Source organism: Labrus bergylta, chromosome 4 (assembly GCF_963930695.1).
Source record: "Labrus bergylta chromosome 4, fLabBer1.1, whole genome shotgun sequence".
Classification (NCBI taxonomy): domain Eukaryota; kingdom Metazoa; phylum Chordata; class Actinopteri; order Labriformes; family Labridae; genus Labrus; species Labrus bergylta.
In genome coordinates, this window is record NC_089198.1 from 27,392,741 (window position 1) to 27,415,661 (window position 22,921).

The 22,921-nt window shown below is 39.9% G+C and overlaps 1 protein-coding gene across 1 annotated transcript in view; it reads left to right on the forward strand.

The window, feature by feature from the left end:
* Window positions 1–22,921, forward strand: part of LOC109981593 (piezo-type mechanosensitive ion channel component 2) — a 97,963-nt gene that overhangs the window by 37,908 nt on the left and 37,134 nt on the right. Inside the window, exons 9-24 of the mRNA XM_065954272.1 lie at window positions 1,589–1,708; window positions 4,172–4,289; window positions 5,029–5,210; window positions 6,795–7,025; window positions 7,569–7,689; window positions 8,243–8,436; window positions 9,600–9,748; window positions 10,654–10,827; window positions 13,184–13,488; window positions 15,845–16,005; window positions 17,116–17,298; window positions 17,514–17,639; window positions 17,988–18,188; window positions 18,280–18,484; window positions 19,183–19,284; window positions 19,416–19,581. Coding sequence (XP_065810344.1) covers window positions 1,589–1,708; window positions 4,172–4,289; window positions 5,029–5,210; window positions 6,795–7,025; window positions 7,569–7,689; window positions 8,243–8,436; window positions 9,600–9,748; window positions 10,654–10,827; window positions 13,184–13,488; window positions 15,845–16,005; window positions 17,116–17,298; window positions 17,514–17,639; window positions 17,988–18,188; window positions 18,280–18,484; window positions 19,183–19,284; window positions 19,416–19,581 — 2,738 coding nt within the window. The remainder of the gene's footprint in view (window positions 1–1,588; window positions 1,709–4,171; window positions 4,290–5,028; window positions 5,211–6,794; window positions 7,026–7,568; window positions 7,690–8,242; window positions 8,437–9,599; window positions 9,749–10,653; window positions 10,828–13,183; window positions 13,489–15,844; window positions 16,006–17,115; window positions 17,299–17,513; window positions 17,640–17,987; window positions 18,189–18,279; window positions 18,485–19,182; window positions 19,285–19,415; window positions 19,582–22,921) is intronic.

Below are 22,921 nucleotides of genomic sequence, written 5' to 3' on the forward strand. Positions count from 1 at the left end.
TTTTTAATTATATCACTGGGGTTGCATAAAAACTCCCTTAGGCAGACACTTGAAAACCTCTGTAATAAAACCAAAACTACCCATCTGGCTTTGACATGATGATGGGATTTTGGGGTGAAATGACCCTTTAAAGGCTATACATGCCCCCACCTTTATTTCATACCAACTCAAATGTACAACAGAATTAAACCTGCTGCTGCTCAGGTATGTGGTTAGTGGTGAGCTGTAACGCTGAGAGCTCCCACTCCTCAATTCAACTCTTCGTTAAACCTCAGCGCTCGGGGCTCAGCTCCTCCGTCCTGTAATGGAGTTATAGATTAGTGTTTTTATAGAAGGGTCAATACTTCCCTGTAAACATGCAGGACTGTATGCATTATTGATCCCTTCTCAGAGTGTGTGTGTGTGTGTGTGTGTGTGTGTGTGGGTTTTTACCTACTCTAACACTTTAAACAATAATAAAACATGATTAGAGGATAAATCAGCGGCTGACAGGTTTGTTCGATAGTGAAGATGCCGCGTTATGATTGACTTCATCTTCGACGAAACGATAAGAGACATGTGGATGCTCTGTTAACATTTTTCAGTTCATTTAACGCTTTAATTTGTAGTTCATTATCATTGTTTATTTAGAAGTCCTTCACCAACACGTTAAGAGTAAACACGATGAGATACAGTTTGCCTTACTGACACCCAGCTGGGGGAAATTCCCTCGGTACAACATCTTGAGTAAAGGAGGGGGTTAAATAAGGAATGGTTAAAAAATTGCACTGACATGGACATACTGAACAATACTGATAACAATTGAATGGAACAATAATGAAATTATAAGTAAATATATACACTATGTACAACCTACACTGATGGTTAGATAAGTTAGTGCTCAGGAAATTGTACAAATTAAATCACAAGCTGTGTGTTATAAAAAATGTTTGAATATCATTTATGTGGGTATGAATGATTTCCCTGACAACAGAAAAATTCAATAAGATTTTATGAAATGATCAGAGGAAAGAGACATGAGGAACTGATAACTGTCTATAGACTGAAGGCAGAAAGGGTGAGCGTAATAATGTGTATCAAAAAAAAAAAATCTATATATTATGTAACACAAATTGTTTGATATAATGATTTTTTGTATTTTTTAATGTATTTTGGGGGGATGGGGATGTGTGGAGTTAACTCATAATATGGAGGCCTAAAACTGTACTGAGAATAACTTCACCTATATGAGCAGAAACAGAACAAAAATGTGTCCTTATATCTAAAAAATCCTGTGAGTGAATTCCTTATTTTGCAGTTTTTCAGTATTTCTTGATATACTGTATGAGCCACCTGCACACAGTCAAGAAGCAAAAAGAATTTACAGAAAATCAATTTCACAAATACCGAAATTTTACTTGCAAGAGTCCCTCTTTTAAAAGGTCAGCCAGCTCCTCCTGTGTTTCTGCACTCCCACACTCTAAAACAGCGTTCAATAGAAGACGATTAAAACTGTGCCTCTCCAGAGTATCATCTCTGAGGCACAATAGTGGACTGATCTCAGAGTCCAGTGGTGAAGATATTTATCATCCAATCTGTGTTTTCGCAGGACGACAAGGACGAAGATATGTGCGAGGAGGAAGATCTGGATGGAAACAGAACAAATAACTGCGCCAACAGGAAGAGGCAGCTGTGGTGGGAATCACGGCAGGGCACGGATGAGAAAAATGTACGTCAGACCCACACACACACACACACACACACACACACACACACACACACATACACACACACACACACACACACACACACACACACACACACACACACACACACACACACACACACACACACACAGGCACATTTAACAAAGCATTGATTATTGGTTAGGTAATGAAATATGCAATCATCTTTTGTTTAGCTTACTTATACACAAAATGTTTACTGGATGCCATTAACCATCTAACAAGAACACATCCTGGAGGATGTTTCTAACTTCCAGGACATGAGAACTCAAAACCTCCAAACAGCCTTGAAAATACAATGATGTGTGAAAAAGACACTTTTCTTTAACTTCAGCAACAAGCTTCAGACAACCAGACATCACAACTCCTCCTTGCATTCTTACAACTGATAACTAATGTTGGCCTGCAACAGTTTAGTTCAGCTTATCTTATAAACAGACACACTTTGGAGTGTGTTGTATTTGTGGATGGCAGGCCATGTGCATGGAAAGGACTGACGACCAAGGATTCGGATTTGTTTCATAAAATTAGAGTTTTATTAGGCTGGCCACAAAGAAAGAAACAAATAATAATATTAATCCAGTTCATTACCAAATGTCCCCTGAAGATAAACCTACAGTATAATACCTGATTTAACATCAAAATCTGTCTCTCCTCCTCACAGCCTTCTCCTCCTCAGGTGACAAAAACGCAGAGCAGTCTGCTGATTCCCCACTCCTTTTTTTGCCTTTATTTAGAGATAGGACAGTGGATAGAGTTGGACATTTTGGAGAGAGAGAGAGTGGGGACAGACATGCAGGAAAGGAGCCACTGATCGCATTCGAACCCAGGCCACCCGCTTTGAGGACTTCAGCCTCCGTACATGGGGCACGCGCACTAACCACTATGCTACCGGCGCCCCCTTCCCACTCCTTATATACCCTGTTACCTGCTTTATGGGCAACGAGTACAACAAAAAACACCCAAAACTACAGTCATCAAAATTCCCTCTCTTAAGATGCCTAATCAGAACAGAAATATTCAAGAAGTACGCTAAGTAAACATTCACTGTTCTTTTAATTTAATCAGATAATAACTCAAGTTCATATTTAAATAATATTTCCTAAATGAACCTTTCAGGAGCAAAACATTGATTCATGTGCATCTTTCTCTCAGCCTAAATATCAACATTTATTAAAGATGATTTGATGTTCAATGTGACAAAGTACACTCCACGACAGGATTAAAAAAACCTGTTTTATTCTAGCCCTGAAAAAAAGAAATACACAGAACCAAGCCTTTGTTAAAGTCTAAACTCAAGCTGAAATTGTTGATTTTTTGCCAACTTTTGCCAAGACTCATCCCTGGAAAGATTTCAGCTGAAAATGCACAAACACACACACTCTCTCTTACACACACACATCCTGACCTTGTTCTCAAATCAAGGTCCGTAGTCTGTCTCCACCGGCCACCTCCTGAGGTTTAAAAGCTTTTAGGATGTGCAGACGCAGATGAGTGATGGGCTCGATTTACAGAGTAGTGCTGCTCGACTTTGTTCCTGCTTATCAGCGACTATAAAGAACGAGGAGGCCTTTGACTTCAGCAGCTCATCGATAACACACCTTGCCTTGTATGCTCTTTTCTCCCCCTAGCTCCTCTCCACTCAGGATGGCATCAGTACAACTGAGGTGGGGGCTGCTCTGGATTGAATCTGTGCTACTTATTCCCTCCCTCAGTCTTGCTGCAAGAAAAGGAAAACGCTGCAAATTGCTTTTCACACTGCACCTATTTAGAAAAGAGTTATCCTTAAACTGTGACAAACAGCTCAAATGTAACCCTGTCAGCCCAGAAGTTCTGTTTGTACTGCAGTTCAGTTGATCAGCTGTCTAACCTGAATCAGTGAGCCACCTCACCGAAGTGCCGCTGATTTGATAAGTAGGAATAAAGTGAGGACGATAAAGCTAAACATATCTGGTTAATACTTAAATACACAGCTGATTATAGGGCTTATTGTGACTGTAGATTAAGATGTGATTATCACTCTGCCATGTTAACAACACTGTACACGACTCTGTACACCACAATGTTTGATTGAAGCACCAACTACCTTGAACTACAACTTTAAATACAGTTGCTTGGATTTTCTATGTATCTAAAGGACAGAAAATGAAGCAGTTAAAATCCAGTTTCATGGTATGGCTGTTTGTTTAGATAAAGATTTGCAGTATGAAAAGCAAAAAAAAAAATCCCTGTACTGCCCTACAAAGCCAAAGAGTGGTAACAAACATGACATTTAAATAAAGAGTAGCCTACTATTATCTAGACATGAAAGCTGTTACTACTGTTTGTCTTTGTGGGGCTGAATGCTGAACCGTGGTGTGGTGTGATTCCTCTTTAACAAAAAAAAAAAAAACGTCCCAGCATCGGGGAACAGAAACATGTTTGTAATTTCTGATGATGTTTGACAGGCTGTGCCAACCTCAAACGGGACGTCGTTTGATTTCGTCACCACTGAGAATGGACCTGTCTGTTTGGATTTGTACTCGACCCCGCAGTATAAAATGGACCAGACAGGCGACGGTACAGGTGAGCACATTACAAGTTTACTTTCTAGCCTCCTCCTTCCACTTCAAAGTCCTCATCCTCCATGACCTGACTCCCCCCTACCTGTCTGAGCTCCTCCACTGGCACACTCCCATCTGCACCCCTCCCTCCCTTAATAAGCCCCTAATAAGATAAAGTTCAGTATTCATGTATATATTAACTGCACTTTGGTGTTAGTTTCATCACTTATCACACTTTGCACTTGAATCAGCATTTTACAGAGTTTACATGTTACAGTCCATTTTCTAGTCTGAGCGCTGCCGCCTGTGAATACAGCTGTTTAAAGTCCTCTAAAGGAGCTTTTTAAAGAGAGAGAAAACAACTTGAGACATCACAGCATTGACTTTCACCACAACATTAACACTTGAGAGTTACCACAAGATATGCTCGCACACAAACATGTTCACATAACTCTATATATACACCTCGTACTTTGCAACTTTTTTTTTAACTTACTGGGTTGTAGAACAAATGAAAGCTCAAAACAAAAAAGTTAGCGTTGCAAAGATGTTTTTTTTTCTGTGTTGTGGAAAAACCAGTGAGGATAGTTTGGCCTATGTTGCTCAGATATACACTGTTCTTATCTAAATGTGTGCCTTATAAATTGTTCCAAACTTTTTCTTTTCAGGATTTACACTTAATCACTTGAGTGCCTCTCTGAACTTTAGAATCCCAATGAGCCCCATAACTAACAGCGAGTTGTTTTTCTGTGTCCAACCAGAGAAGAAGGACGAGTGTGTGTATGAAGTGTGTTTGCCTCTGGAGGATTCGGCGTTGGAGGGAGGAGAGGAGAAGTCTGAGGACACAGAGGATGGAATAAAGAAAAGAGGAGTCGGTGCGATGGTCAAAATCTTCCACTTCATCATGAAACAGAGCTACATCTGTGCTCTTATAGCAATGATGGTGAGTAATAAAGCCCACAGATGGTGTAACAGCGCCACAGGAGCTGGCGTCCAGACAAAAACAAACAAACCATTGCTAATGAAGATTTGACATTTGTTTTCCAGTTTGTAGTTTATATTAGCGGTTTAATTTGACATGACAAGAACACAGCATTATAACTGAAAGTAACAGGTTTAAACCCACGGACCTGCCTGAAACATGCTGGTGTAATTAGCAGAAGCCAAACACTCCTGCCTCCCTCATCAACTTCGATCAAGATACCTTTGAGCAAGGCACTGAACCCCGCTCTGGTCCAGTGGAACCACTGGCCGACCAACAGCAGGAAACTGTGGTTGTACTGGGCAGCGTCTGTGGCTGAATATCTGGCATGATATGACTCAAAGAGAGCATCTGTTCTTAGTTTAAACATTCCTGGATGAATCATAGTTAAATAAATTTGACTAACAGCTACTTTTTTGACTTGATGGTGGATTGGGAGCACTCAGACTCTGTAATTTATTAAATGGCACACGGAAAGTGGATTTTTTTTTAAATGCAGCAAAGAAATGAAAGTGCAACTAAACATGTACAAGTGTACTGTCTGCAATATAAGAAAAACAGGATTCAAGTAAACATTCTTTACATCTTTACATAGTAGATACTTATACAACAAAATAACTTGTGTCGACATCATACACATATTGCTGGGAGTTTTCTCACAGAGCTCTCTCCTACATTGAGAACACATTTCCATAATTTTGTTCATGTAAGTAGAAGAAATTAGTTTGAAAAAAGTTATCACCAACTTTAATTTTGAGCTTGTTGGCTAAGATTGTGATGACTCATGAATTCAGTATTAAACTCTGGCTAAAGCCCAGTTCTTCTTGTTCGTACATCAAGTTCTATGGTGTACTTTCTCTCTGCTTTCTCTGACTGAATGCAACAGTGTTCACAGAAAAGCATGATGGGAGCTCAATTCCTTTAGGGAAGAGGAAATCAAAAGGCTTTGTTTAAGACAACACATGCTGCTCTCGAACTTGAACTGAACTATTCAAAACCTGTGGAGAACTAAGAAACTCAAAGAAGAATTTAGGATTATTTGCAAGAGTTTTAATGAATGCCCAATAAGGCTGGGACAGAATATCGATACAGCGATATATTGTTATCCTGCCTCATGCGATGAAGTTATTGCTGTTCTTGCCGAGGTCTCCCTTGAGAAAGAGATCTCTGATCTCAATGGGACTAACCTGGATAAATAAAGGTTAAATACATGAAAAGTACAACTTGAAAGGTGTTTAATATTAATACACTCACAGAAAAGCAAAACAGACACAACATTTCTGTGAATACTTTTATCCTGCACTTGACCTTTTTAGGGACGATTTGTATTCTCTATTTTATCTGACACTGATTCTGTTATATCATTATATGATTATATTGCATTATTTAAATTATGACAGAATAGCTGTATCGTGATTTGACTCTTACCGTGGGCCTTGAATCGAGTATCGCATTGTACCCATCATATATGAGCTGCCTAGCTATGTCATAAGGCATGTTCTGACTTTGTTGATGAATTGTTTTTCTCTGATCCGTTCTCTTCAGGCGTGGAGCATCACGTACGTCAGCTGGCTGACATTCGTCTTCCTCATCTGGTCTTGCATGCTGTGGATGGTGCGAGACAGGAGGCGATACGCCATGCTGTCTTCTCCCTTCATGGTGGCCTACGGCAACCTGCTGATAGTTCTGCAGTACATTTGGACTTTCGAGAACATGAAAAGTGTCTCGGGGCTCTTTGTCAAGAAGAACAACCCTTTCCACTCGCTTTCATCCAAGGTTTGGGACTAGAAATTAAGAATCCTCTTTCTTTTGACATTGCCCTTCCTGTTGACTCTAAATCATTAACACTAACCTTTAGAGTACAGCATGTGATCTAGAAACACGTTAAACAGCTAACAGATTCTTTCCCCTGAAAGTTAACATTGTCAGGCTGTCTCTCCTGTAGTCCATTAATTAGAAAAAGAGGAAAATCATGCAGTGTAGTCGTGAAGGAGAAGGTCAGGTTTGTAGTGTTTTGACATGTTTTGGAATAGTTCAAAGACTTTCATGTTGGCAGGCGCTGAACCCGACCTAAATGTGTAGTAGGTCACCACTAACACGCTATGACTTTGCTACATTCTTGCTACTTGTTAATTAAACAGTGCACTTGTGTTAGAGATATCATTAAAATCCAACCCGAACATCAAGGTCCTTCTTTGCTCCTTCTTTGTTTTGGCCACCTGTAATGTGCTCTCAGTGAGTTTAAGTAAATGCAGATGATTTGTGAGTTCGTCTCTTCTTTTCTTGCCGCTCATCTGTTTGTCCAAACATTGTGCGCAGGTTCTGTGTCTGCTGAGCTTCTGGCTGCTGCTGAGACAAACGCTCACAGAGAGACAAGAAAAACAAAAAGAAGACAGTGCTGGTCTCTCAGACGTTTATGTTGTGGACCAGGAGAAGAAGGGTAAGCTCTTATTTCATTTACGCTATAGAAGAACTGTTTTTTAGTTCATTAGTGTACGAACTGTAACTATACCTTCCACCATGAAAAACACTAACCTCCTATGATTGGCAGGTTTCTGTCATTTGTTAATACGTCTGGTTAAATGATGAGAGAGGCTGTTCAATTTTTAATATTATTTTCTTACATTTTTAAAGAGCTGGATTGTGAAAAGGTTTGTTATCTAGAGATTACAAGAAAAATGAGTCCAGATCTTGAGAAGACAACTGAACTGACTCGTCATCCAGAGAAAACAGAGTAAATAAAATGTATTGGTGCATGTCAGCTGAGGACTTTGCACAGTATATAACTAGATATGATGGTGTTCTTGTGTTTCACCACCTTCATCCTGTCAGCTAGATGTTCTTGTGTTACGATTCAATGTAAAGTCATTTACACATTTCTAATGAACAATCACATGAATGTCTAATTGTTTGTCTTACACCTGATTGGAGGGTTTTTGTCAGTTTCAGTTTGAGTTATCTCAGAGTTTTCTGATTGGCTTCTGTGTTTATAGAGGAGGAGGACTCTGAAGAGGGAGGGGAGCAGGACACCATGCACGTTCTGGGCAGCATGGTCATGGCTCTGCTAGTCAAATACTGGATCTACATCTGTGGTGGCATGTTCTTCTTAGTCAGCTTCGAGGGAACCATCGTCATGTACAAGATCATCTACATGATGATGTTCCTCTCCTGTGTGACGCTCTATCAGGTACCGAAACATTTTTTTTCTTTTGTGACCCACATGTTTCTCTTTATTTTCCGCTAATTCATCTTCACTGCTGAACTTTAATTAAAGGGGACATAATAAAAAAATCCACTTTTCTAGTGTTTTTGAACATATATTTGGGTAACCTGAGTGTCTACTGACCCACAAAATGTGAAATAAACCCATCCAGTCCTTTGTTTGTAGTCTGCATAAGTCTTACAACACAGAGAAAAATGCTCCGTTACAAATTTGCTCTCCTTGTGATGTCACAGTGGGATTCTGGTTAAAAACCCTCCCCTCCCCTGATATCTCCCCCCATGGACTCCACCCCCAGCCTAGAACAAAACGTTTTATGCAGGTCCACCATTTTTATTCTTGCTACAGAGGAGTGATGTCTATGGGGAAAACTCAGGGGGGGGCTCATTGCATTTAAAGAGACACACACACCAAAACGGAGCAGTCTGAGAGAGCTGGTTTTTGTACAGGGTCACAAACCTTCTCTAGTGCTTGATTCATGTTATATTTTGACAGCACCACAGGAGACTGATTTAAAAGGTAGAAAAGGGGGATAGTATGACCTCTTTAATATTCTTAAAATATTCTTGTCTTCCTGTTTCAGCACAAACTTGTTAAAAAACAAAATGTTGACTGAAATCCAAAACACCCCTTTTGATGGTCACTCTGATTTTTTGAATTGATACATAATTCTTAGATTACAGGCGTATGAACAAGCACATTTTGATATCTTTTGAATATTTTGCGTCTTGAAAAAACAATATCAGATAAATAACTCTTTAATTTGTGAATAAATAGTTTGATTATCTGTTTTGCTGGTAAGGCCATTTGAAATCAAGCTGGATGCATTAAAGTGATCTGTAATCATTTCGATAAGGCTGTTAACAAAGGGACACTGTATCCGTACAGTATAATCCTAAATGAATGTACGGGTAAGACGCTGTAAAGCTTTCCAAATTTAATTTCCCAAGGACAGAAGGTTCTGACAACTAAGTCATAAAGTTTGTGTACAGCAGGCTCATAATCCAACTGTGTTATCACCTCTATCATAGTAAAACAGAACAGTCCTCCTAAATCTAGATGTCCCCTGTACGCCATGTTTAATTTAATGTATTACAGCTGTAAATGTCAACACAATCCTTCTTATCTAGGTGCACTTTGAGTGGTGGCGAAGGATCCTGAAGTACTTCTGGATGTCGGTGGTGATGTACACCATGCTGGTCCTCACTCTGGTCTACACCTACCAGTTTGAAACCTCGCCAGACTTCTGGTCCAACATGACTAACATGGACACAAAGAGGTGAAGTCAACTGAGCACAGCAGGTTTAAAAAGACTGACTGATGGTCTCATTTCCAAACCTGGCAACAGGGACAATTCTTAGGCACCTCTCTATGTGTTTTATCACAGGTCTTTCTCTCATTTCTGAGTTATTCTCTTCCTGATGACTTGACGTCATTGTTTTCTTTGTTTTCTTTTTTTTTTTTTTTATACCCTGGGGGGTTGAGTGTAAATCAGGGCTTTTTAACTCTATTGTTCAGGAGGCCACATTTTCAGAAAGCCAAGGACCTGGAGGCCAGACAAGCAAGCCCAACACAGCAGTACACTGCGCCAAAGCCGTTTCCCCCCCCCCCCATTAACAACACAAGCTTGTGATAGGCTGCGAGCACAGGACCAAAGATGTTCTATAAAATGGGAGTGCTGTGCTGTTTTTAAAACTTTACTGTTGCAACAATGACAGTCATTCACAGGTGTTCCCCCTGTTTATAAGTTATATTATATATTTCAGTTGTAAATAGAACTGATCCACGGGCCAGTCTGATGTCATCCGCGGGCCGGAAGTTGAATAGCCTTAGTGTAAATAAATCAAACTTTCTGTTTTTACTTTATATGGCAGTCTGTCCATCAGAAGAGGTGCACTTAAGTCTTTACACTAAGCAAACTAACTTTCCATATCTAATTATCATCATTTTTTAGTATAAAATTAATCAGAAATGTATTTATATTAAAATGTGCTATGATGCTATTTAATATTATACTATCCATTAATGGACTTTGACCTTATCTTGTTCATCTTTTGTCATGATGAAGCATATTTACAACATCCAAACTAAGAATTTTACTCACCGTAGAGTACAATATTAAATATGTCGCCTTGAATCTGATTTTTGTTTCCGCTTTTCTCTTATTTTTAAAAATTAATGCAGTTTGGAGGATTTGGGCCTGAAAACGTTTTCTGTATCGGAGCTGTTCACCAGGATTTTTATTCCCACATCCTTCCTGCTCGTGTGTATTCTCCACCTGCACTACTTTCATGACCGCTTCCTGCAGCTCACAGACCTCCAGGCTGTCGTGGCAAAAGAGGAGAGCACAATCTACAGGTGAGACATGTTTGTGTAGAATTGTTTAGTTTTTTTTTTTTTTGTGTGTTTCTAATGATTCTTTTTTATATTTTTTTTTTATGTGTAAAAATGGATGGCATAGAAACAGCCTGTTTAAGATACAGGTGTAATGGCCTGATGGGGACTTAGAGAGAGAATACTCCTGCCCAGATGGTTTAGTTATGGCCCTTAATTAAAGAACATTGTGAATGTCATATGATCTGATCTGAGCTTTAGACATTTTTTATAATCACTTTCTTTTACACTCTTTCTAACCACTGTCCTCATCACTCACCTGTTATTGTGTGTGCTTCCTACGCTCTCTTTCATCAAATCTTTTATCACAATCATGTTCACTAGGGATGAGAATCACAGGGTAACTTAGGATACAACTGTACAATCGTCTTTTTCCTTTTTAACAGTTGAATCTGTTATTTACACAAAAAGTAGAGATTTGAGAATTAGTGTTGCAAACTGTATAAACACTATGGTACTTGCGCCGGCTGTTTTCAGTTTGTCTATGTCTATTGTGTCTGTACCTATCAAATAAAACATCAAATAAAAATCCTAATTTACCCTCTGTGTTTTCCACATTATTGTCTGTACTGTTGTGGACCCTCCATTGTGTCGCTGTTGCTCGCTTTGCTCGTCTCGTCTCTGCTTCTCGCTGTGACCTGCTGCCATCTCACCTCTGCAACCCTCTTTCACACAGCCATGCTAAAGTCAATGGGCGTGTCTATCTGATCATGAATAGGTGGGTATCTGCTCGCTTTCTGTGGCATCCACCAACCATCCCAGTTCACCTCTGAGTCTCTGCTTCCTCTTCCTCTTCCTCTTCCTCTTCCTCTTCCTCTTTCATTCCCCGCACTTGACTCAGCTCTGACAATCTGTTTTCTCAATGATCTTCCGAGATATTTTGTCCCTGGTTTAGGAATTTCCTGCCATGAAAGGTGTTTGTTTTCAGGATTTGTGAGTTATTATTTTGCTTGTAGCCTTCTGCTTTTTAGTCTTCTGTTGTCTATCTGGATTGTTAACCCACCTCTAACACCCCCCCAGCACAGATATATTCCCAGTAAATCCCATCTTCATCTCTCCGATTGTTTAAAAACTCTCAAATAAGCATGTTTGAATCTTAAAGAACTGTTCTTCTCATCTAATATCTGGATCCCTTTACCCTTTTCTGCACTGGAAATAAGCCCCTTCCTGAAAAAGCTCGACCACCCCAAACCACAGGATCCTTTTGGCCAGTTCCATGCATTTCTATATAAATACGTGGATATTTCAGTTGTTTTCAAGTGTCAGTTTCGGTTTCTGTCCTTACTGTTCGTCTTGACGTCTGTGTAACTTTATTGTTCTGAGCAGCATCAAGCGAAGAATTCCAACTCAACAGAGCAAGTAAGTGTGAGCACTGGATAAACAAAATGTTTGCCTTGGTATGTGTTCTGTTCATGCAAGCCAAACCCGACCTTTGACTTCCCCATTGCCTGAGAAGAATTTAAAAGGTTAACTCCTCCCATCAGCTTCTACCATTAATCTGCTGCAAGAAGAAAATCCCTCAGAAACCAAAAAAAAATCAACACAGGTTGTTTTAAGGAATGCAAAAGGAATGTACACTGCCTTCTGATGACAATGCCTGATGAAACGGTTAGATAGTGACAGTTAGTGAACCCAGAGGTGATGATTCCCATCCCACATTTGCATCTTAGGCTTTTCAGAATCACACAAACCATTTGAATAAGTGAGTATTTGTATACTTGTGAGGACAGAATTCATTCAGCCACCACACTGTTTATTATCTACTCACTCATCATTTATTCCAATGTACATAAATACAAATATATTTCTATATATGTGAACCTATTTTGCAAACGCTGCTGTACAGGGTTGCTGAAAACAAAGTTTCGTTGTGTTTTTATACAATGACAATAAAGCTTCTATCTATCTATCTATAAAGGTAAAAGCAATCTGTATTGCTAATTCTTGTGTTCTTAATATCCTTTTTGAATTGCAAAAGGTTTCTTTTAAGCTGAGAATTAAATTCAGCAAACATGGATGAGACGTCTTTTTAAATCTGCAATTCAATGACACCTTAACAAAGTTCATCTGCTGAGGAAGGCAGCTTGATATGAACAAAGGCACCAAGAAAACTATGAGTTAGATCCTGTAGTGTTAAGATTTTTCTAAACTTTGACCTACTAGGTCCAAAAAAAGACCAGCTGCAGATAAATAAGTAAACCAAAATAACATAAAGAATGTAAAAGAAGTCAATTCAAGTCCTCATGAGTATAGAGATACACGTGTGTGTGAATCTGCATGAATGTGTCTATGTGTGTCATAACATCTCATGTGTCTTCAGGCTGGCGCACCCCGATGGCAGCCTGGCGGACCTCACCATGCTCAGCATCAGCTCTGTGGAGGCCACGCTGCCCAGAGAGGAGCTGGAGCAGCAAGAGAAGCACGAGGAGCTGCGAGAGAAGGAAGAGCGAGGAGAGTGGGGGACAGAGCAGGAAAAGGATCAGGCCCTGGTCGTGGTGTTGTGTGACACAAAAACGAGCGACGAGAAGCCCAGAACGTTCTCTGACGGGCGACAGCCAAGCACAGACGAGAGCCACCAATGCAGCGCGGGGGGCGAGCCGGAGCCGAGCACAGAGCAGAGCTCAGGTACAGAGCACCCCGCAACACACACGAGTGAACGTGGAGTACCGCTATATCATTTTAAGACTAAGGCTGTCAAAGCTTTAGTTACTAGTGATATTTTCGATATCTTCTTAGAAACCACTAGTTTTCGGATGATGCAATATTAAATAATCTCATATTATGGAAAATTACCAGAGCTGTAAAAAACTACAAATCTTCAGTCACATTTTTTGGGCTGCTACAAGAAATAGACATAGAGCAGTGACTTCTACTACTGATGTCTTAAGTCCTTATGGCATCTCATAAAGATGCAAAAGATGTTCTTATAGCTCTCATAAACAGACAAAGAGTAGAAGAGACCACAGGGATTGCACAATGATTGACACACAGATTGGTCCCAAACACAGTAACATGATGAGAAATACAGACAAAGACGAGGGTCTGTGCAGCTAGACATCACCAGACATAATACATGGACGAGGAACTCTTCAACTATTTTGTCTGTTTTTTGTCTCTCTTAGCATTTCAGTGTGGTACAGTGTCTTTTGTTAGTCCTTAAAATTATGACTTTGAACATCTTCTGTTTGAGTCCTTGTAGAATTAAGCTTAAAGGGTTTATATGTTGTCACCCTGATGGTTTACTTGGCATGTAAATACATATCATGTAATCTCACCAACATATTTTCATACATAGTGTTTGAAGTTCTTGAGAAAGATGAGTTCATTTCATTAAAAGTGATAAAGTAGTCATCTAGCTGCTGGTCTGGAGTCTCAGTGACTGGTTACATGAGAGTTTTATTTAAACACTCCTGCGTCTCGTGTGAGCCTTTGGGTGTGATGCTCAGTCTGTCTGTTTCCCTCCAAAGTACATTAAAGCTTCCCACACCGCTGGGTGTGTTTGCTCTTCCCACTGTGTTTACAGCTGGGACTCATGCCGTAATGTGGCCGTGTTTTTAAGCCAGGAGTGTAGCGATGTTTTCTTTCAGATCTCTCTCAGCCTGTAGCTCTGCAGTCTGCTCAGAAGAAATATGTTGCATACAATCTTTAAAGACCAGAGCTCTCCTCTAGGACTTAAATCTGCTGCTTCGAGTATCTGCTGCCTGCAGTACCACCAGCGACTCATTCATCATCTCGAGAAAAGCTGTAAAATTCTGGTGTGTTGCAGATTTTTGGGGTTCGGTGAGATTTACCTCCGGTTTTCTGTTTTGACACAGCTCATAGCTCAAGTGTTCACTTTCGTCCATTACGCCGCGCTGCTGAAGCCAACCAGCGTTGCACCATTAGCATATTTACACAGACACTCACACTGGTCCTAAATTAAAATGTTGTTTATATACACAGAAAATAAAATAGGTGATAAAACCCGACCCTGCAGGGCCTCTCAGTTTATAATGAGCAGTGAGCTGTACGTGCTATATGCCTTCTCAAGAGTTTCTTATCCAAACAATGAGGCCTCTATTAAAACCTGAGATCATCCGGCTTTTGTGAAAGCGTAAACCCACCACCAAACCAAAGCTGGGGATTTAATATCCTTTGTGAGAATATAAAACCAAAATGTATGCCATCATTATCAGATAATTAAAACAACAGTTTGGAATTTGCTTGTTAACACAGATTTTAGTTTCTATACATTTAAAAATGAGATGTTATTGCCCCCAGAGGAAAATCTCTTTTCACATAGAAATCCTGAAATTCAAACACAACACTGAACAGATAAGAACATCCGATCATCCAACATTGACAGTCAGGAAGCTGGCTCAGTGCTGCAAGTTTTTGGCATGTGATGACTCTGGCATTCATGTCTGAGAATTTGGTTGCACGTGATCTTTGAGCAAGTATGTGAAACGATGGTAGGTGTTGCTTGTTGGAGAGGTTTAACATGAAGAGGAAGAGGGGAAGAGTACATCATGTATTATATAATGCTTTTGTAAAGCAATGGCAGGAGGTGAGAGTAAAAGACAATGCTCTTTTCGTGAGTAAAGAGGTCGAATGAAGTCTTTGCTAGGATTGTTTTTTAAGTTATTTGTGCATCAAAATGGTTTTCAAGTTTTTGTTTTTACACAGCAATAGAGCTGTTGTGAGGAGGAGACATTTATCAGGCTTCTGCTACATTGAACATCTGTTTTTTCAATGTGAAAAAAAGGACATAGAATACCACCAGACTTATTTCATGGTGTAAAACATGAAATAAGTTCCAACTCAAGCTGAAACAGAATGGCTCTGTTTCAGCTTGAGTTTGTGTGTAAGAAGACACAAAACTAAAAGCGTTGAAACATGACAGACTGCTGTAATTAAGAGGTGAATCCTGGAAACACTTTTCTGTCGCTGCAGTCGTGTTGTTTTTTTTTGTAAGTGTGTCTGGTTTTGATCTCTTCTTCAGATCTGAAGAATAAATGGCACCTGGTAGTCGACCGCCTGACTGTGCTCTTCCTCAAGTTTTTGGAGTACTTCCATAAGCTCCAACTGTTCATCTGGTGGCTGCTGGAGATCCACATCATCAAGATCGTGTCCTGCTACATTGTCATGGTTTCTGTCGAAGAGGTATGAATCGAGGGATCTGACAAAACTCAGTGTCTGCATGAAGTCATATCTGCTTCATCAGTTGTATCCAAGACGCATTAGGTATTTAGCCCTGGTGTTCATGCATGACTGTATATAAAGCTGGACAACAGTTTCCACCTCCATCCTGTTGTACAAAACTGAAGTCAATTTACCTTACTGATAAAACAACACTCGTACGGGTGTTTTGATCGAGTCCACAGCAGAACAGATTCTAATGTTTGAAGCAGGCATTAACGTTAATGAAAAGTTGATTTACCTTGTGTTAGTGTTTGTCACATTTTCTCTTGCCTTTTCTCCTCACACACAGCGCCACAAATGCTACATTTATCAACAGAGCTGTCAATCATGGTGTTGGATTAGGGTTAGGGCTCTTTATTGCATCAAATAACAAATTAAAACAAAACTTTAAAAAAAAGAGAAGAACCAACTCTAGGGATAGAAGCCATATTTTGAGAAACATTTAATTGACAGGAATCTTTAATCTCTAGCGCCAAGTGTTTTTGGCTTCACCTTTGGGAAGCTGTCATGTTGTCCAACTTTTTAAACAGTCCATTGCTCAAAAATCCCAGAAGAAGTTTTATCCATAATGCCCTTCTGTCCATGAGAATTATACTGTAAATATCCCCTTGTCCATATCATTCTCTGATCTCTGGATGTAGTTTGTCCTGTTTATAGTGTTGCCTTGTTCCTTGTATGCAAGGTGAAGGCAGACCCTAGATAACCAAGCTGAACCACCAACATGGACAGTACTGGTGTAGGAAGATCATATGTTGCTGTTTTGAATGAATGACAAGTCAAAAGATACGCTCGCAAAACAAAACCCTTAATGTGTGTATAGAATAAATATATTTGAGAAACAAATTCTGGCTAACATCATTGTTAAAACTTCTTTGGACCCTGAAACAAAAACAAAACTTTGAGTCAACCTTTTTATCCCCTTTTGAGAAACCTCTAAGATGCAAACTCAATAATATACAGAAATATCATCATTACATAACATGTAGTGTTTATTAAATTTCTCTTTGGACTCGCTGCTTGTTTCTTCCATGTGTTCTTATTCATCAATCGCCTGTATTGTCTCTTCTGCAGGTGTCTTTGTTAAACTACGTGTTCCTGGTGTCCTGGGCATTTGCACTACCCTACAGCCAGTATCGGCCCCTTGCCTCCAGCGTTTGCACTGTCTGGACGTGCGTCATCATCGTATGCAAAATGTTGTACCAGCTGAAGTCTATAAAACCTCCAACTTATTCCCAGAACTGCACTGCTAGCATGGTGAATATAATCAGAAAATGCATTTCGGACCTCGTTGTAAACATGCTTCTTGATTTGTGCATGTTCCAAGGATTCCTATCTTACACATACATGCATAACACATCGCACATCTGAATGCATCCTCATTTAGATTATTTTCTTTCATGGTCAATATATTGTTTGAGAGGGAATGGTGCAGTAAATAACTTATCATATCACTTATTTTCTGTCCACAGCCAAGTGGCTACTCACAGCAGCAGATGGAAGAGTTGAAGAAGAACTCTCTGCTGTATAAAGAATTAGTGGAACCAGCACACTGGGTGGGCCTGGAGAAGCAAGATGACCTGCTGGGCTACCTCAGGGTGAGAAGAGTTTTCAGTTTACACTAGGGGGCATATGTGTTTACAATGGTGAATATTTAAATTAAGTTTAGGCAAAAGACAGAATTGGTCAAGTGTCACCTGCATAGCTGTGGAAGGAAATCAAGTATCAATCAAGAAGTTTCCAGAATTTAAATAAAGGGTAAGGAATGTTGCAGAGGGAAGATGGGAAAAAATTAACCACACTTTCTTTTCACAAAAAAAAGCTTTTATGACCAAGATAATTTGAGTATTCAGTCAGTTAACCAGTGTCTTAACTGTGTTTCATCAAGTGTCTATTTTCTACCAAAGAATTTGAAAAATAAATTCTGCCTCCCACCATCTGTGCAGAACAACCTCTTGATGCTAGCTCTGTTAGCATTCGAGGTGACGATCTACCGCCATCAGGAATATTTCAGACTGAGAAACAAACTGTCACCTCCTGCTGCGAGAATTATCTTCCATGACATCACACGGCAGCACCTGGACCTCGGCATCATCAGCTTCATCAAATACTTCATCAACTACTTCTTCTACAAGTTTGGACTTGAGGTAGAAACAACTAAAAGAAGTTCAGAATACTTTTTCCCTCTGCAAACTTTTGCTTTATTACTTTATTTGTGTCGTGGTACGTTTTCTTCAGACGTGCCTGCTGTTGGTGGTCAACGTAATCGGCCAGCGTATGGACTTCTACGGCATGCTTCATGCCTTTGCTTTGATAGCAGTCATGCATAAACGCAGAAGGAAAGCCATCGCTGAGATCTGGCCCAAATACTGCTGCTTCCTGGCCTGCATGATGACTGTCCAGTACTTTGTCTGCATCGGGATCCCACCAGCAGCCTGTAAAGGTTTGTCTGATCCACATTTTTACACGCCATGTGTTTGTTATTTTAATTGAGTAAGCATTTAGAATTTTAAAAAATGTTCCCAAAGCACTTGATGACTTTTCTTATTTCTTTATTCCTGCAGTGTAGCCTCATAGCTGAAGTATTGAATTGATAACAGAAAGGCTGCTTATCTTTGTGTTTGGTATTTTAGGCTCTTTGTCTGTAAATTCTCTGTCAAACATTCATTTATCCTTACTAAGATTTGTACTTTAGATTAACCTGATTATGTTGAGTTGTGTGTAGAAATGAAAATGTTTATTTTACAAATGAATATCTGTGTTGAAATAAGATATATGATGTACAAGAAATATAATTCAGTGGATACCTTCTTCGAGACAGGAACCAAATAAAATACTGCAGCACACAAATCAGTTAAGGCAGATTTAATAAAGGAGCAAAGGACTAACGTTTCAACGCACTGCGACTTCTTCAGAGTCAAACGATAGATAGAGAACACTGAGGCCTTAAACTGTGTTACACATCATACTAGAACAGGACATATCATTAAAGCTGTCGTTTCTCTGTTTTTCTGATGTTCTTCATGTGTTTCACTTGTAACCATGTCAAGGCTCTTAAAGGCATAGCTTATCTCTATATGTGGATCACAAATAACAATGTAATGACCTATGTGTTAATAATGGTGAATGTTTACATTTCAGATTACCCATGGAGGTTTCCCAACTCATCTACAGACTCCAACGTGGTCAAGTGGCTCTACGTTCCAGATTTCCTCACCAGACCCAAACCAACGTTCCTCATCTGTAAGACGTCGTTCAAACTAAACTAACTTGTTGTAGAGGTCTTTTATATGACTATAGTTTTTAAATCAGTGTTTCGGTAGCGAATCTGTTCAGTTGAATTTAGCTGTATCCTCTCCTCACTCCTTTCCTAGATGACTTCATGTTGCTGTTGTGTGCCTCCATGCAGAGGCAGGTCTTTGACGATGAAAACAAAGCTGCAGTCCGTATCATGGCTGGGGACAACGTGGAGATCTGCAGAGATTTGGACGCAGCCTCTTTTAGCGTCCACAACCCCGTTCCCGACTTCATCCACTGCAGGTAAAGCAGATTTACTGACATTTTGCTGTTTTCACACAGCAGCAGAGACATGTATTCAGAATATGGAAATAAATCCTATTTTTGCATTTCAAATCTTAAATGTGATATTATTCTAACTATTTTATCAAATATGGCGCTGTCTCATGGTATCAGAGATCCACTTGGGATAGACTTGGCTATATTAAGTATATACCTGGAAAGTAAGATGAGTGCTTTAATTCTACTTTGTCAATGCAACTTTACAAGCCCTTATCACAAAAGATCAAATGTAATCTAATTCCAAATAAATTAGACGAAAGCAGCATCTGGATTTAAGCAAAGAGACCTACATGCATACATATCACTCACTTTCTCCAGGAAATTAATCTGTGCCTTTTAGTTTGTGACAGCTACTTTATTCAGGATTTGCTCAGGTATTATTTGGGATGCAAAATGTTGCATGAATAGATACAGATGATTTAAATACGCTTTAGTGCTTAAGAATGATGTTGAACAACAAATACAAGTTATATTTTGTTTCTCTGAAATGGCTTTCAATAAATATTTTTTTAAATTATATTTTAATTTATTAATCTAAACTGGAGGGATCACTCAAGGGCAGGAAGAAACACTCGACATGATACACAGAGGCAAAATCTACAAACAGGAAACACTAAAGCCTAAACAAAGGAACATAAACAGGAAAACGCACACAGGAAATAGAGAAACAGTAGGTTGGAAAATGACAATAAAAGAGGAAATGACAACAACACAAATTAAACAACACTATATCATAACAGATGTTAATACTGCGGCTCGATCAGACAATCTCTCCTGCACTGACGCTGGCCCCAAATGTCATCACAAAAACAATAAGTCAGCGCCCGGTGTAGGGGCTAATTTCGGTTCAGTTTTGTACGGCAGGAGGAGGTGAATATGCGCTGTCCATCTTTATATACAGTCAGTAGTGGGTTGCTATTGTTTCTAGTTATCATTCATCAAAACTACATCACACAGTGTTACATAACTGGTTAGATTTGGGCTGAAAAGGCTCAACCCTAACCTCTAAATCCAATCTGCTCAAAGGCAAACCAGGTATCAAACTGTAGAAATCTTAAGTGGGGTGTTTCTGAATAAGAACTTCCTCGCTCATCAATCCCTTATCCTTGATAAATAAAGATGAGGTAAAACAAGTAGAGAGACAGTAGCTTACTGAGTCATTATTAAATAACCACACTAGCATCACTAGCATACATCATTCAGAATTCGGCTGCTGTCTGATATTTGAATCCAGAGATACTGGCTGTTGTCTTTGCATATGAAAAAATAGAGAAGGTTTTTGGAGGCAGAGAAATAGAAAGCAAGTTTGAAATACATGGAGAGCATCCTGACCTGTCCACAGTCATTGATTATATGCTCTTCACATTCCACTGTTTTGATGCACAAAGTGGACAAGTCTTTTATTAACGCACTCTGTGTCCATCAACAAGCCCTATAGTTGAGAGAAAGAGAGCAGTACATGCAGCCCGTCTGTCCACGCCAAAGCAGCTCTGCACTTATTCCATCGTTTTCCTCCAGGATCAAATTACGGCTACTAGAGATGAGGGGGGGGAGGGGGAGAAATCCATAATCCACAGAAACACTCTGTCCGTCACTCTGCGACTCAGACGCTTTTGCCCTGTACTCTAACTCAATAAATAGCTTTTAAGTATGGAAAAGGTATTTTCTCCCCCCTGATGAAGAAGGACACTCACTCAGCTATTCCAGCCCATCAACACATTGTCCGATCCTAACCCACTTCATCAAAGCTGCTTCCTAAACAGTGCAGCGGTTATTAGCGCCCCATGTTTTTCCAGGTGATCAGCTTCCTACACATCATACTAATGGTCTCTCTACGCTTGCATGCTTTTAGCATGTTAGACACAGGACATGCAGTGGTGCACCTGTGCTGTGTGACAGGGGTCAGGTTTCACTCTGGTTCACTTTTATTGATCAGCCTCTTACCGGTGTCCTGACGCTAAGTGAAACATTCAGTGTGATTGATGGGTCGATTATGCACACTGCAACAGAATGAACTGAAATGTTGTTTCGTCTCCTATCGTTGGGTGAACGTGAATCCTTATCAGCAGCTTACCTCTGCTGGCTGAGTCTGGGATATTAACCTTCAACATCATGGGATTGAAATCTGTTCATGGACTTTGTAGGATCTTAAAAGATTTTCTTAGATGTCATGAAGTTAGTTCTGATGCCATCAGGTGAAAAATATATGACGCTCTAGTCATGCCATAGTTGTTTAAAGAGCCCATATTATGCCCTTTTTGGGGTTCGTATATTTAATCTATGTACCTACTTTTGTATGTTCACAATAGGTAAAGTCTGAAAAAAGTGTCTGTTTTCATGTACTGCTCCTCCTTGCTCCCTCTCCACTCTGAGTCCGTCAGCTGCACTCTGTTGAGCCCACACTGTTAGACCCCACGTGGGCCAAGTCTGCTCTGATTGGTCTGCTGATCTGCTCTGTCGTTATTGGTCAGTTGCTCAGCACGCGTCTCGGAAATTTCAACATGAGCTGCTGGGCTTGCCACAACGAGCCAATGGGCTTAGATCAATGATCTCACACTGACAATGACGTCGGACTGACAAATCTTTATCGAGGGGGGCTAGAACCGAGCGTTACATGCGGCTAATGCTACAGCTAACAGGAGGAGGTAGGAGAAGCCGCATTTCCGCAGACTTTGAATTTTTGCACATAGATGTGCCTAAACATGCACAGGATACATGGAAAACACACTAAAGAGCATATAAAACCAGAAAAAACAGAATATGGGACCTTTAAGTTAAGTCAAGTCGAGTAGAAGTTTATTTATGAATCACATTTGAAACAGACACAGTTGACCAAAGTGCTCTACAAGACAAAATAACAAATGACAGAACCATTCTTTTTTCTTTTTTCTTATGATCTATTTTTTTTTTGTGTGCCTTTAATGGAGATATAGGACAGTGGATAGAGTTGGAAATCAGGGAGAAAGAGTAGGGAATGACATGCGGGAAAGGAGCCACAGGTGGGATTTGAACCTGGGCCGCCCCTCCATACATAGGGCGCGCACACTAACCACTGCACCACCGGCACCCTATGACAGAACAGTTAAAATGAGTAAAATAAACAATAAAAACACGATGAATAAGAGCAAGATATAGTCTCATAATAAAATATCAGGATGTCTAGCTCAACTATGGGCTGTGGTTCAGTGGTTAAGTCAGACTCTTCACCAGAAGGTTGGTAGTTTGACTCCCCAGCTTCTGCAGACACATGTTAAAATGTCTTTGGGCCAGACACTGCATAGCCAGCAGCATGTGAATGGAA